The sequence below is a fragment of the Acomys minous genome, assembly GCF_964271855.1.
Source record: "Acomys minous genome assembly, chromosome: 1".
Lineage (NCBI taxonomy): Eukaryota > Metazoa > Chordata > Mammalia > Rodentia > Muridae > Acomys > Acomys minous.
This window is the reverse complement of record NC_140483.1, coordinates 142705795-142719238: the sequence shown is the minus strand read 5'-3', so window position 1 is coordinate 142719238 and position 13444 is coordinate 142705795. Positions and strand designations below refer to the sequence as shown.

Below are 13444 nucleotides of genomic sequence, written 5' to 3'. Positions count from 1 at the left end.
TCATTTAAGTAAAAAAAAAAAAAAAGCGTTTACCTAACAGTGAAGCAAAAAACAAAACAAAACAAAAAACCAAACATCAAAAACAAAATAAAACAAAACAAAAGCAAAGTAATTTATCCACAGAATCCTGAATAATCCCAAATGCCTACACTGGTTATGTCTCTAGACAGCATCACACCTCCCAGGCCTGAAAGAGGTAGGTTCTGGGTGTAACTCCATCTCACTCACTTCCAGGGAGTCACTGCTGATCTCAGACTAAGGTCTCTAAGCTGGGAGACCACACTCCCATGATGCCTGGGTCTCAGGTCAGCACAGAGCAACACAGGATTCAGGGTGCAGGAGTAGTTATCTGGGTGAGTCAGGCTGTCTGGGGTTGAGGGGACCCAACAGCTGGAAATAAAGCAATTCAGAAATCCAGGCAGGAAACTTAATGCCGGCCCTAAATGTCTGGACGTCAGCCATGGATGATGGGAGCAGTTTGTGAGACCCGCGGTTGCCCGCTTTCAGTCTCTTTGTGTTTCTAAGCTATGGGTTACTGAGGTTTCAGGGACCAATTGTTACTATAGCACTCCTTGTGCATCCTCACAAAATCAGGGTCTTCTACTGTTAGACTCTACTGTGCAAACAGTGTATGTTTGGTCCATCACAGCAGGGAGGACTGTTAAGAGCCCTGTGACTTCAGAGTTCCAAGTTCTGTCCTTCCAGTGAGACTTGGATCAAATACCTGGCTTCTATTTAGTTGACTGACCTATTTCATATAAACCATATGGCCTCACTGGGCCTAAGCTTTCTCCTCTGTACGACGGAGACAAGAAGAGATGTTCTAAAGAGCGTGGAGGGATGGTTCAGTGGTTAAGACCACCAGCTGCTCATCCGGAGGACGCAGGTTCAAGTCCCAGAACCCGGTTGGTATCTTACAACTGGCTGTTAATTCAGGGGAGCTGATGCCCTCTCTGGCCTCTGTGGGCACTGCACACATATGATGCACACACTTAAATGTAGGCGGAACACCCATACACATAAAATAAAAATAAGTAGACCTGAAAAAAGAAAAAAAAAAGAAATGTCCTACAAATGCATAGGACTGTTTTCATAGTTTTAGTAGCAAAATATTCCGTATTACTAGAGAGCTGCATTGAGAGGAGCAAAGCCATGAAACAACGATTACGAGCACCAAGCCAGAGACGCTGCCAGCGATTTACTGCTGTGCCATCTCCAAGGCAATGGTGAAAGAAGGCTGTAAGGAACGGGCCTTGAAAGGGGGCAGAATTCCAGAAAACAGTATAGAGGGAATGTTGGAGGCATCAGGTCTTAGCCATCTGAGCTAGGTCAGAGCCATGGCTGAAGAAAAACTGTAGGCCAGAGCCTGTAGGAGCAGCACAATGGAGAATGGGCGTGGCCTCAAGGACAAGGACAGTGCTGAGGGCAGCTGGAAGAGTACAGACTAGGGACACTGGGGCCCAGCCCAGGAGCCTTGGGTGGAGCACTGAAAAAGCCAAAAAGGTAGGAGCTAGGTAGGGGTGCTGAAAGAGTGGGAACCCCCAGAAAAGGCAGCAAACCCGAGCTAGGACTGACCCACCCTGGGACGTGTATCTTCTTTCTCTATGGGGTTATAGGAGGAAGCTGTTTTCCATGGGTTCCTGGTGGAACTAGGAAAGCCCGTGGAAGGCCACCTGTAGCCTCCAGGAGGGCCAATGGCTGGAAGCAAGGGGACTTTGTAAGACAGGTGGGCCTAGGGATGGATACTTGGAGCAGGTGAGGCTGAGGCAATCAGGAAGGCAAGCCTGAAGCAGGTTGAGCTGTTACTCAAGGAGACCTCAGAGTCCTTGAGTAGCCTTTCAGCCAAACTCTAACTGGAGCTGAGCCAGGCAGCCATGGCCACCTGGGCCCTGCTTTGGGGAAAAGGGAGACTCGAGGGAGCTGACTCTGTGGAGAAAGTGATGTATCTCATCTTGAGCACAGGACTGTGCGCTTCAGAGGTAAGGTGGATGAGGAACCAAATATGGGCTGTGACAACTTAAGGTATTACAGAGGTATTTCTGTTTGCTTTTTCTTTTTTTTTTCTTTCTTTCTTTCTTTTTTTTTTTTTTTGTCCACCCTCACAGTCACAATAATATGTACCCATTCCACAGATAGGTTCCGGTGGACCCACTGTGTGCCAGGTTGTTGGCTGAACCCTGGGGCTGGAGAAAGGAATAGAGGACACAGTGTGTCTACCCTCCCCCGGCCAGGGCACTGAATGGACACAGACCAGCCCCTAGCACTGATTTCACGGACCACACAGGATAGCAGAAGCAAGAACCAAGCTGGGGAGGGGACATGGCAGTGAGTGGCCTCACAGGAGAGGATCTGGCCCGGATCCTGAGGTAGATAGGAATTTGCCAGAAGGAAGGAAGGAAGGGCGGGGTGGAGGTGGAGGTTCCAGGCGAACAGAACAGCACGGGGCTGTTGGGATTGGAAGTCCCAGATGGTATGTCTGGGAAGCCGGGAGCTCTTAGGTGTGGCTGGAAGAGGTCCTGGCTGTGGCTGGGAATTACCCTCGGAGCTCTCTGCCAACGCACGTTCTCGTTCTTCGCTCCAGACACACTGAGCATCCAGGGAAGGAGCCCAGGAGCCTTTTCGTTAAAGCCCTCACATTCACAACCAGGGCTGAGAAATAGGAGTTGATTGTAACTTAGCCGAAGATAAGTTTTCCTGGAATGCACAGGTGTGTGAGCAGCAGGAGAGGAGGCAGGTGCCCAGCCCTAACTGACAAGTGGGAGAGGGAGGGCTTGCAGGCGGCCTCTGGTTCTGTTTGCTGTTTAGGCCTGTGTCCTGGAGGGTAGCAAGCTACAAAGGCCGACCCGTGGGGAAGTGAGAGTCTGATCAAGAAGGAAGCCAGACAGAGAAAGAAGGGACTGTCTGAGACCGAGAGGGAAATTCCCCATGCTGTACGGGTAACTGCCAAAAAGAGCTGTGACTCCCTTCAGAGCAGAGTGACTGAGAGCACTCCAGGTCAAAAGCCTTAGATCTGGCTCTTTCATCTTCAGGTCATGTGGCCCCAATAACAACATAGTTGTTTCATGCCCGGTCCTGTGGAGAGACTTCAGAAGCTATCTCTGTGATCACACTGTAGGCAGAGTGCTCTCAGAGAGCGACCTCTGAGAGTGAGCGCATGCGTGGGTGGAGGGAACACCTGTAGAAGGACAGGAGAGCCCTGAGGATGGATCTGGCATGTAGGGTGCTGGGGACCAGCGGGGCTGGGCCTAGGGGAATCCTCCTAAAGCTGAACACAGCCATAGGGGATTTGCATAACAAGACCCCAGGAAGCAGGTGTGAAGGGGGTCCCCAAAAGAAACAGGAAACTCACAGTAATGCTGCATTGAGTCTGGCCATGAGCTCCCTGGCCAGGAATCCTCACCAGCTAGTTTGCAGTGCCTACCACAAGTTCCCACCCATCACTTCTGTGTGCCAAGGGCTACCTGAGTGTCTGGACCAGGCTTGCTCTGCTCTAACAGGGCAAGTGGTCTTGGAAAGGTCAGGTCTCCTGCTGAAGGCCAGTGGCCGGGAGCAGCACAGCTAAGACCTGCTCTGGGTAAGACTTGGATGTATAGCACTTCTCCCAAGTCCCTGAGACTTGGCCTTGAGACACAGCCTTGAGAAAGAAAAGAATGGGCTGCCCCAGAGACCCCCCCCAAGTGCACCACACCACCAGCCACTTTTCTTCCATCACTCCTCCCAGGTCCTCAGAGTTCGATGTCACACCCTCTCTGGGCTGATGCTGCCCCCCATCGCATATAAGTCCCTGTACCTGCAGTGTTGTTGTCATCATGTGCCATCTTCCTTGCAGGGTGTATGGAAGGAGTGACTTCCTATCCACAGAAACACTAGCTCTCTTCCCTTCTGCCTCCCCTATGCTTGTCCCAAGCTGGCTGTATCCACTTTCCCTTCCTAAATTCCTTCCCCACTCTCACTTTGTGACCGTCACACCCCTTAAACACTACTATCCTCTTCTGGCCCTCTCTGGGAACTGCTAGGTTGTTAGCACCTCTGTCTGAGTCAGCCTCCCTCTACATTGTCGATCTGGATGCCACAAAGTGGCATCAAGCTCAGATCCCTGAGCATGTGGCTGCTCACCTGTGCCCAGGATGTGCCCATGGGTGGCTAAGCACAATGGGCACACGGGACTCCAACATTGCCCCCAAGCAATGCATGGACTTCTGGATCCTTGGATTCCTCATCTCAGCCATGACTGGGTAAGGTCACAACCCCTCCTAGACCATAAACCCATGGGTAGGGGTCAGGAGACCTGTGTTCCAGCCTAGCCTGACCAGGTTCCCTCTCTGGATCTGCCTGCCCATTTGTAATATAGGCAGTTTGATATAGACATCTAAGTCTAAGTTCTTCTAGCTTTAGCAGACTATGGTTCTGTTCCACCACACCCATATCCCTGCTGCCCAAGGTCTATAAGGTACAGTCTCTGCCTCGTTTCTGCCTCTCTCCTTTCTATCAGAAGTGCCTTCACAGAGTGATGAAACCAGCCTGGGACCTTTCTCTGCTTGCAGCTCAGATGCTCTCTGCTAGTCTCAAAAAGTGCGGAGAAGGGTCCTTGCCATCCCATGGCCTGACTAAACACTTTGGAAACCCTTTCTCCTTCAGCTGCAGGACACAGTCCCAGGAGAAATGTGGACACCAGCATGAGGGCTGCTTTCCCATGGCTCCAAGGCAACACTGAGTACCATTCAGGGCTGTTTCCCTCAAGCCTGGCACTTTCTGAGAGTCAGCCCTGACTGCCTCACCTAGTTCTCCAGCGACTGATTGTATCATCACTCTGTAGAAGAGAGCTGAAGCTCAGAGGGTCTGAAAAAGTTCTCCAAAGCCGCAGAGCACATCTGTCTCTGCATGCCTTTCACAGTCATACGTGCCGGTGGCCCTGAGTAATTGGTGGCTTGCTTGCGTGTGGGTGTGAGGTAGCAAAGGACCCTCTTGACTCCCCCAGAGGATCTGGTACTCAGCCTCACATATCTGACAACAGCCTGGGACAGTTAACCCACTCACAAGAGCAGCACCCATGCTCACCGGGGCTTGAGTGTAGGTGACAGCTTCCATGATTTCAGCGACTTCATCCATCTCCTGAAGCCCACTGGCTTCTCCAGATGCCTATGAGGAGATAAGTCACACCACACACAAGTCAGGAGAGCAGGTTATATAGGAGTGGGGTAGTTGGGAAGGTCAGAGTCTGACAAGGAGACTCCTGTGGAGGAACTGTGTTCATGTATGTACATTTGCATGTGCGTGTATGTGTGCATTGCATACATGTATGTGTGTGACTGCATCTGTGTACATGCCTATGTACGTGGTATGCATGCATGTGTATATATATGCAAACGCTTGTATGCATGTGTATATATGTTTGTGTGATGCACATGCATACATGAATGGATACATGAGTACATGTACATGTGGTGTTTGTGCCTGTGTATATATGTGTGTACATGTATACAAACATGGGCATCAGAGACAGGGTAGGAAATGCAGTTCTATTTCTGCCCACACTATCGCTACAATCTGTGTTACTTCACCTTCCAAGCACGCCCAGGCCTCCTTTGCTCTCAGTTTGTGCAAGATGCTCACTGGAACCCATTCAGGGAACACTCATCCTAGGTGGCTTCCTACTGTGGCCTAACCCTCACAGCTAGCCCCCTCGTCATCCTAGGGGCCTGCGCTGTGGCTCCTAACCCTCACAGCTAGCCCCCTCGTCATCCTAGGGGCCTGCGCTGTGGCTCCTAACCCTCACAGCTAGCCCCCTCGTCATCCTAGGGGCCTGTGCTGTGGGTCCTGTGTTCTGGGACTTCTGGCTTGTTTATACATGAATGCAGAGCAGAGACAAAAGACAGCTCTCTTATTCTTCTCCCAGCTCCCCATAAATATGACTGACTCAGGAGTTCAGAAATTCAAGCAGGCCCAAATGCTACTTCTTGGGCACAGATTTTTTTTTTTTAACATTAAATTAATGAAACCAGCTTCCAATTTGTTCAGAAGTTGACATCACTTAAAGAGCAACGGTCTCAGGAAACACCACTCTGCATCTGGCTTTGGCACAAGGCTCCTGTCTTCCTGGAAGGCCCTTCAGACAGTGCCTCTCTCTGCCTGGCTTCCAGCTCCTCCTGCCCCTCCCGTTCCCTGACCTGCTGAGTTGGGTCTGAGGCTCTGTCACTAAGTTGTGTCTCCAAGTGTGTCAGATGTTGGAGGGAGAGAAAGATGGAAGGAAGGAAGGAGCCATCTTTCCTCCCGGGTCCCTACCCCCACCTCCATCTTAGGAATTGATTCACTTGCCAAGCATAAAATGAACCTAAATTTAGGTTCATTTTTATAGGACTTTACACCCAGAATATCTTAGCATTTTAGCTCTGATTTTAGAATCTTGACACCCTTCTTGGCAGGAAGGCTGGAAACCAGGCCATTGACTGCCACAGCCACAGGAACACCTTATAAGACACACAGCCCCCACTGCAAGGAGACGGCTGAAGAGCTTTAAAAAGTGAAAGAAAGCCAAAAGCCCAAAATAGGACTTGGGGCCCACGCTGGCCACGATGAGAGGCTTTTAGACTGCATGACGCTAAGGGGGAAGAATGGCTGGGCACCCAGCCTTCCCCTGGCTGGCTGGGGGATGGGCACACAGAGCCCTGGGTGGGGTGGGGAAGGAAGGCTCACCGAGGACTCCTGTGCTTCACACAGCTCTTCAGGGGTCCTGGGATCCGTATAGATGGTAAGGTGCTGTATGGAGCCCTGGGGAAGAGAGAGATCAGAGGCGCGCATCAGTTATGTGTGTACATCAGGATACGGGGAGTGAGGGAGGGCACTGTCTATGGAGGTGACAGGAATGCTGGCAGCCCCAGCTCCAGAACAGAGATAGTCACAGCGGCCCCCTCAAGTCTCCAGGGCCCCTCAGCTCAGCAGTAGGCCCGGAAGTGCGTCTTCCCTCTCCCACAGAGTTCAAGCCTTCCTCGCTAGTCATTCTTGTCACATGGAGACCTGCCAGCTGCCTCCCTGTCCCACTCCCACTGGCCCCCCCCCCCCCCCCCCGATCTGGTGCTCACTGGTCAAAAGCCAGCAAGTACACCTGTGACATGCGCACACAGCCTCTGGCATCTCCACTGTGCTGCAAATAAATTCAATTTCTGCCCTCTAGTGGTGTCTTTTTCTTTTTTTTTCTTTTTGGCCAGTTGCTTGGGGGTTTTGCTATTTTATTATTTTTATTTTATTGAGATAGGGTCTCGCTATGTAGCCCCGGCTGTCCTGAAACTCACTATGTAGACCAAGCTGGCCTTGAACTCACAGAGATCCACACGTTTCTAGAGCGCTGAGATTAAAGGTATGCTCTACCACACCTGGTTTTGAGACAGAATCTCAATCTGTAAGCTAACCTGGAACTCTCTCTGTAGCTCAGGCTGGCCTGGAACTCATGACACAAGGCAATCTGAGTAGTGGGATTTCAGGGATGAGCCATGGCTCTCATTTCCCTGGTGTGTCTGATCACCCTAGGGCCTAGGGGCATCCTGGCTCAGTATACATGTGCATTAAATGAAAACCCCTGACCACTTAGTTACTTTCTTTAGAATGTGCCAGTTATGGTAGTAAAGTCAGTCTTTGAGTATGTTTGTTTTAGGACACATTGTTCAAAAAAGGAAAGAAAAAAAAGGAAATGCTTCATTCCAGTCATTCAGATTCATCCATCTTTATAGAATTTATTTAAGCACCTTGCCATCCACATCCGGAAATTAGATTGTTTGAGATTAGCAAGCTTTACTCTTTTAAATCATGGCTTTCAATGAACAAAGTGCTTCTTACTATTTTCCCAGACAGGCGCCTATGACTTACTATGTAAGCCAGGCTGGCCAGGAATTCATGATCCTCCTGCTACAGTGTCCTGAGTGCTGAGATTGCACGATGCACCAGAAAGCCCAGCCTCAGGTTAAGTGGCCTTTATGTCCACACGCAGACAATACAACAGATCACAGGATACAGGACTGCCTACAGCCTGTAGCCTCCGTTTATTGCAGAGTACTGGGATCACTGGCTTCCTGGCCTAGGTCCCTTCCCTCTGTGTGTACATGTCTTTCGGGGGTATAAAAATAAAATAACAATGATCATTGCTCCTGCTTAGGGTGTAGGACTTCAGGTCCACAAGTTTCTCTGGTCTGAGGGGAGGGGACCGAAACTCACCGTAAATCTCTCCAGCCCCGTGGCTCCTGCATTGCCCACAAAGATTCCGGCGCTGGGCTCAAACGTCAGAGGCTGGGAAGACCTCTGGAAGAGGACGTGGCTGTGTTCCTCACAGTCCACGAGAAGAACCACTTCCTCGCCCTGGATGGTCACAGCAAAATGATTCCACCTGTTGGTCATCACTGGCATTGAGAAGACAGCAGCTTCCTGGGACACCTGGGAGCCCGGTTCAGTGTAGTAGAGGATAATGCGCTGGCGGCCGTCCTCCACACCGGAAAGCCGAAGGCCCAGGTAGATGACTTTCTGGAAAGCATCGGTGATGGCAAAGAGCATGCCTCCACGGGCGCTGTTAGGCTTCACCGCCACACCAATGGCGAAGTCCCTGAAGAAGGTATGTGGGATGAGGGTCCTGGCTGGGCGGCCGACATTGGCACCAGGTCCAAAGCTGTAGGCCGGAAAACCGCCGTAGCCGGTGACAAAGGACACAGATGAGGGTAATGGGACGCCGATGAGCTCTGTGAGGTCCAGGTGGTCCTGGGAAGCTGCCCCTGCAGGGAGGGAGAGAGGCTATGATTCCATTATGCTGGAACACGGAGGTGGGAGTCACAGCACAGCTGGATCCCATGGGAATCCACTGAAACAAGACTTTCTATCTGCCCGTGTGCCGGCAGTCCAGAAGAGGACGCTAGCCACTGCGTGGTTGCTGGGAATTGAACTCAGGACCTCTGGAAGAGCAGCCAGTGCTCTTAACTTCTGAGATATCTCTCCAGCCCCAAAACAAGAATTTCTAAATGACAGTTTCTCAAACTTCCAAAACAATCCCCCCAATAATATGTGATGTGCACTGTGCACAAAAACACGAATATAACTCAGAAACACCATTGCAGAAGGCACTGTGTTGACTGAATGCTCAGCAGGCCCTTGACTAGTTCCTCCTCCCTTTTAATTATTGTTTTTCCTCTTTTTAAAATTAAAACCATGCTGGAAAGACTCACTAATTGATTTGATTACTCACGAATGGGCGGTGAACTAAAGCTTGGGAAAAAAACATTTATAAATCACTTCTAGAATCTATTGTGCTTGCCCCCACCCCCACCCCCCATTAACTTGGAGATTTCTTTCGTTACTTAACAAAGTGAAATCAGATTGGATTGCTTTGCTTTAAATGAGGTCTTCTGTTTATGTGCCTCAGAGCATAGGGGAAAAGCAGGCACAGAGGGGAATGTTCCTGGGGGTCCAGCACAAGTGAACTTTGCATCATAGCGGTAACCACCACCACCACCACCAGCCGCAGCAGCAGTAACAGCAGGATCCACACACCTCTCTCTCTCTCTCTCTCTCTCTCCCCCTTTGTACCAGGCACTGCTCTTAGCTCTTTACACAATTAAGCTCATTTCATCCTCACAAAGAGCCCCATGAGGTTACATACTGTTATTTCCATTTACTTCTGAGACAATCAAGGCTGCTAGAAGCTAACAGATTTGCAAGCAAGATTCACATGCAGAGTTCAAACCTAGGGCCCCTGACCAGAGCTTGTGCTCTTCACCAGCACCCTTGGTAGGGTGACAGATCTCCATTGCAGTGGCCTGAAAAGGTCCTCAGATCTGACCACTGTCCCTGGACAAAAGCTCCAGGCTGGTCTAGTGACCTACACACATATTCCTGAGGTGATGCAGAAGTGACAGCAGCAAAGTGAGAGAGGAATGAGGTCTCTCCGGGAGAGGGGACTCATTCGGTGCCACTGGGCCAGCGGACAAGGCCTCAGAAACAAAGCTAGGGCCTGAGGATTTGACCAAGGCAGAGGACCCGAAGTGATGAGCCTCAGAATGAAGCGGCAGCAGAGGGCACGGCAGATCTCCTAGTGGCCACCTGGGTTCTAGCCAAAGGTCAGAGGCCCCTAGTCCATGGCTAAGAGTCTCCTGCTATCATATGAAGAAGTCAAAGGGCGACCCAAATCAATGATTAAGGCCACCACTCCTAGTTAGCTTCAACCGTCAACTTGACACAGCCCCGAGTTATCCGAGGGAGTCTCAATCGAAGGGTTCGCTCACTGTGGTCTGTGGGAGCATTTTCTTGACTGCTGATTGAGGCAGCGGGGTGAGCGTCTCACTGTGGGTGGTGTCAGCTCAAGGCAGGAGGTCCTGGACTGTATAAGCAAGCTAGCTGAGTCGGGCTCAGGGATCACTGAGTAAGCACCATTCCTCTGTGGTTTCCGCTTCAGGCTCCTGCCTTGCGCTCTTGCCCCAACTTTCCTCAATGACGAATAGTGTCTTGGGAGTGTTAAGATGACACAAACGCTTCACTCCTCCTTGAGATGCTTTTGGTCACGGAGTTTGTTACAGCAACAGAAAAGTAAAGTAGTCTACAAAACAAGTGTCAGGACAGCCAGGGCTACACAGAGAAACCCTGATTGAAAAACCAGAAGAAAGAAATAAAGAGGAAAGAGGGAGGTAAAAGGCAGGGAAGAGGGGGGAGAATGAATTAAAACTCCCTGGCTCAATACTTGCCTAACAAGACCCCCACGGCCCTCCTCTCTTCCAGTCCCAGTACTGAAAAAATATAAAAAGTAAAGGGTGATAGGCAGAAGTTGCACATGGCCGGAACTCAACAGAAGAGCCACCCCCAAGCTCTAGTAACCCTCGCTAGGCCACTTTCTCTGCCCTTCTTGGGATGCCAGGGTCATCATTTCTGTGCGTCTGTTGCATTTACTGGGTAAGCTGTGTCTGTAACAGAGAACAGAGCCACCCTGGATGCCTGTGACCCTCATATCAACGCCGGCACGCTGCCTATTTCTGTCTCTCAAGTCTCTCCCCACCCTCGACATTGTAATTTTTGGATTAATCCTTGTTGAAGCTGTGGTCCTGCACTTAGTACAGTACTCACGGGGTAGCTGAGTTGCAATGGGCAGAGTAGCTCTTCCAGTGATGGAGAGGAAAGTGTTTGTGGCTTTCCAGACCATGTTTCTATAGATTCCTTTATATCCACCTCCTGTGCTTATGAGTATAGGCCATCCCATCAAGCAGATGACAGGGACTTGTGGGTTACATAGGTCTGTTCACTTGCAATTTTACTGACTGCTGCTAAAGTGCTCTTTGACGATTCTGTATCACTGAGTGGCCTATTGTGCCCATGTTGAAGGTAGGCAGAGAGATTCAGTTGAAAGAGGTCCATAGGGCTTTTCAAATACTTATGCTTAATTTTTAACATTAGATCCAAAGAAGTATTCATTGTATTATTGTGTGTGTGTGTGTGTGTGTGTGTGTGTGTGTGTGTGTGTGTGTGTGTATTAAGGGACTCACTAGGTAGCCCTGGCTGGCGTGGTATTCACTGTAGACAAGGCTAGCCCAAAGTCAAAGACGTCTGACTGCCTCTGGTCCCCAGTGTCAGGACTAATAATGTGTGCCACCATGACTACAAGTATCCTCCAGAACAAACTTCACTGGAAACATGTCACAATCAAAGAGAGAAAATGATCATGTAGATTCCTCACTTAGGAGTCTTTTATGGACATCCATGGTCCTTAGCGTCAAGTTTCCATCCAGGGATTGAGAGGCCTTTTCAGTCTGAGCCCAGCCATGCTCCCTGCCCCCTAAAATAATGTACAATGGCTCCGAAAGTGTTCCTCTATTGTCACAGACCTACATCTACCTCTAGTCACTTGCTCCATCTGACCCAGTTATCTTTAGAATAACTCCTCCTGCTCCTGCTCCTCCTCCTCCTCCTCCTCCTCCTCCTCCTCCTCCTCCTAGAGGCTCAGCCCAGGCCTCCCTCCCCTACAGCCATTTCACCTCCAAAAGCCATAAGCTCTTCTTGATGGAACTGCACTGCAGGCCCCCTGCGTGCACACTGAGGTCCCACAGCAAAGCCCTTTCCCCATGTCCCCATTGGCTACTTGTTTCTACCCACAATGGATGATGAGGACAAGGGTTTCATCATTCATTGTTCCCAGGACCAAGCCCAGTGAACATGAGCGAATAAATGAGCAAACTGATGAGTCGACAGAAGGATGGACAGATGGATGGATGAATGGATGGATGAAAACTTCCAACCTTCTCATTTTACAGAACATGAACCCAAGGTTAATAACAGCGGGAAAGTGTCAATGGCCACAAAACCAAACTTAATTCACAAGTGAATGCTATCCTCTCCAGTTCACAGCTTGCTTTAAAACAGACAGACATCCATTGGAAGTAAATTGGGTTTGAGGCTTAAACTCCACAAGACATAAGTTAAAACAACAATAAGTCTGGTTACATTTAACTAGACAGAAAAAAATTTCTACAGAACAAAACTCATAATAGTGAATTGTTTGATAATTTAAAGACATAAATTTGGTTAAATTTGACTCTTAAAAATAAAGATCTGAGGACCAAAACATTTTTTTAGATCATAATAATATTAATCCCCAAAGTATCAGCTAAAAACCAAAAGCTTCAGAAAGAGCAGAATCTTGATATCACAGACAACAAGCTCACTTCTTTAACATGCAAAGTGAATGGGTAATGCCACACACTAACAGAAACATGAGCAAAGACTAGGAGGTTCTATCCACAGCAGAAGAAGCAAAAGCAGCTCCTATGTAAGTATGCAGAAAATATTTGACCTCATAATGAAAGAAGTGCAGGGGCTACAAGGCGAAGCCATTTTCCTTATCAGATTGGCAGCGATCAGAATGCTGGCTAATTGAAAATGCTGGCAAGCGGCCGAGGCAGCATGAGGCCCTCTCATGAACTTCTGGTGAGATCCTAAATTCTGTCACATCCATGAGATGCAGCCTGACATTTCTCAAAAGTTACAAATTCATATGAATTCTTTGACCCAGTATCAATAATAAAACATATTCATGAAAGGAAATCCAGTGTAGCCTTCCAAATAGTACGAGCAGTAATCAGAGCACAGGCAGTAAAAAGACAAAAATAATAAAGCACAGAATGCATAAGTATATAAAGGATATTGAAGCCCATAGTTATGTTCTACATAAGGTTCCATTCAATGATGAGTTACACGTGTAAGGTAGCCTAAGAGACTTTCCTGTCTAGAGGCCCCAAAGCTCTTGGTTCAAGAACACCCATGAAATTCTCAGTGCATAATCAATGTATGACTGTGCATGTATTAGAATATATTAGGATGTCCTCGGAAGGATATCCAAAAAGCTAGGGCTAGAGACTGTGTCCAGAGAAGGGAGCAGAGGCTGGAAGAGAAGAGCTATTCCTCTTTTCTGGGTACCTTTGTGACATTA

General features: G+C 49.1%; 1 protein-coding gene across 2 annotated transcripts in view; it reads right to left on the bottom strand.

Moving 5' to 3' along the window:
- The window catches only part of COL15A1 (collagen type XV alpha 1 chain), a 106839-nt gene that overhangs the window by 61752 nt on the left and 31643 nt on the right, over window positions 1-13444 (bottom strand). For both annotated transcript variants that reach the window (XM_084791459.1, XM_084791458.1), the window contains exons 3-5: window positions 8206-8753; window positions 6694-6768; window positions 5059-5139 (exon numbers count right to left, since the gene is read on the bottom strand). In XM_084791459.1, the coding sequence (XP_084647585.1) occupies window positions 5059-5139; window positions 6694-6768; window positions 8206-8753 (704 nt within the window). The remainder of the gene's footprint in view (window positions 1-5058; window positions 5140-6693; window positions 6769-8205; window positions 8754-13444) is intronic.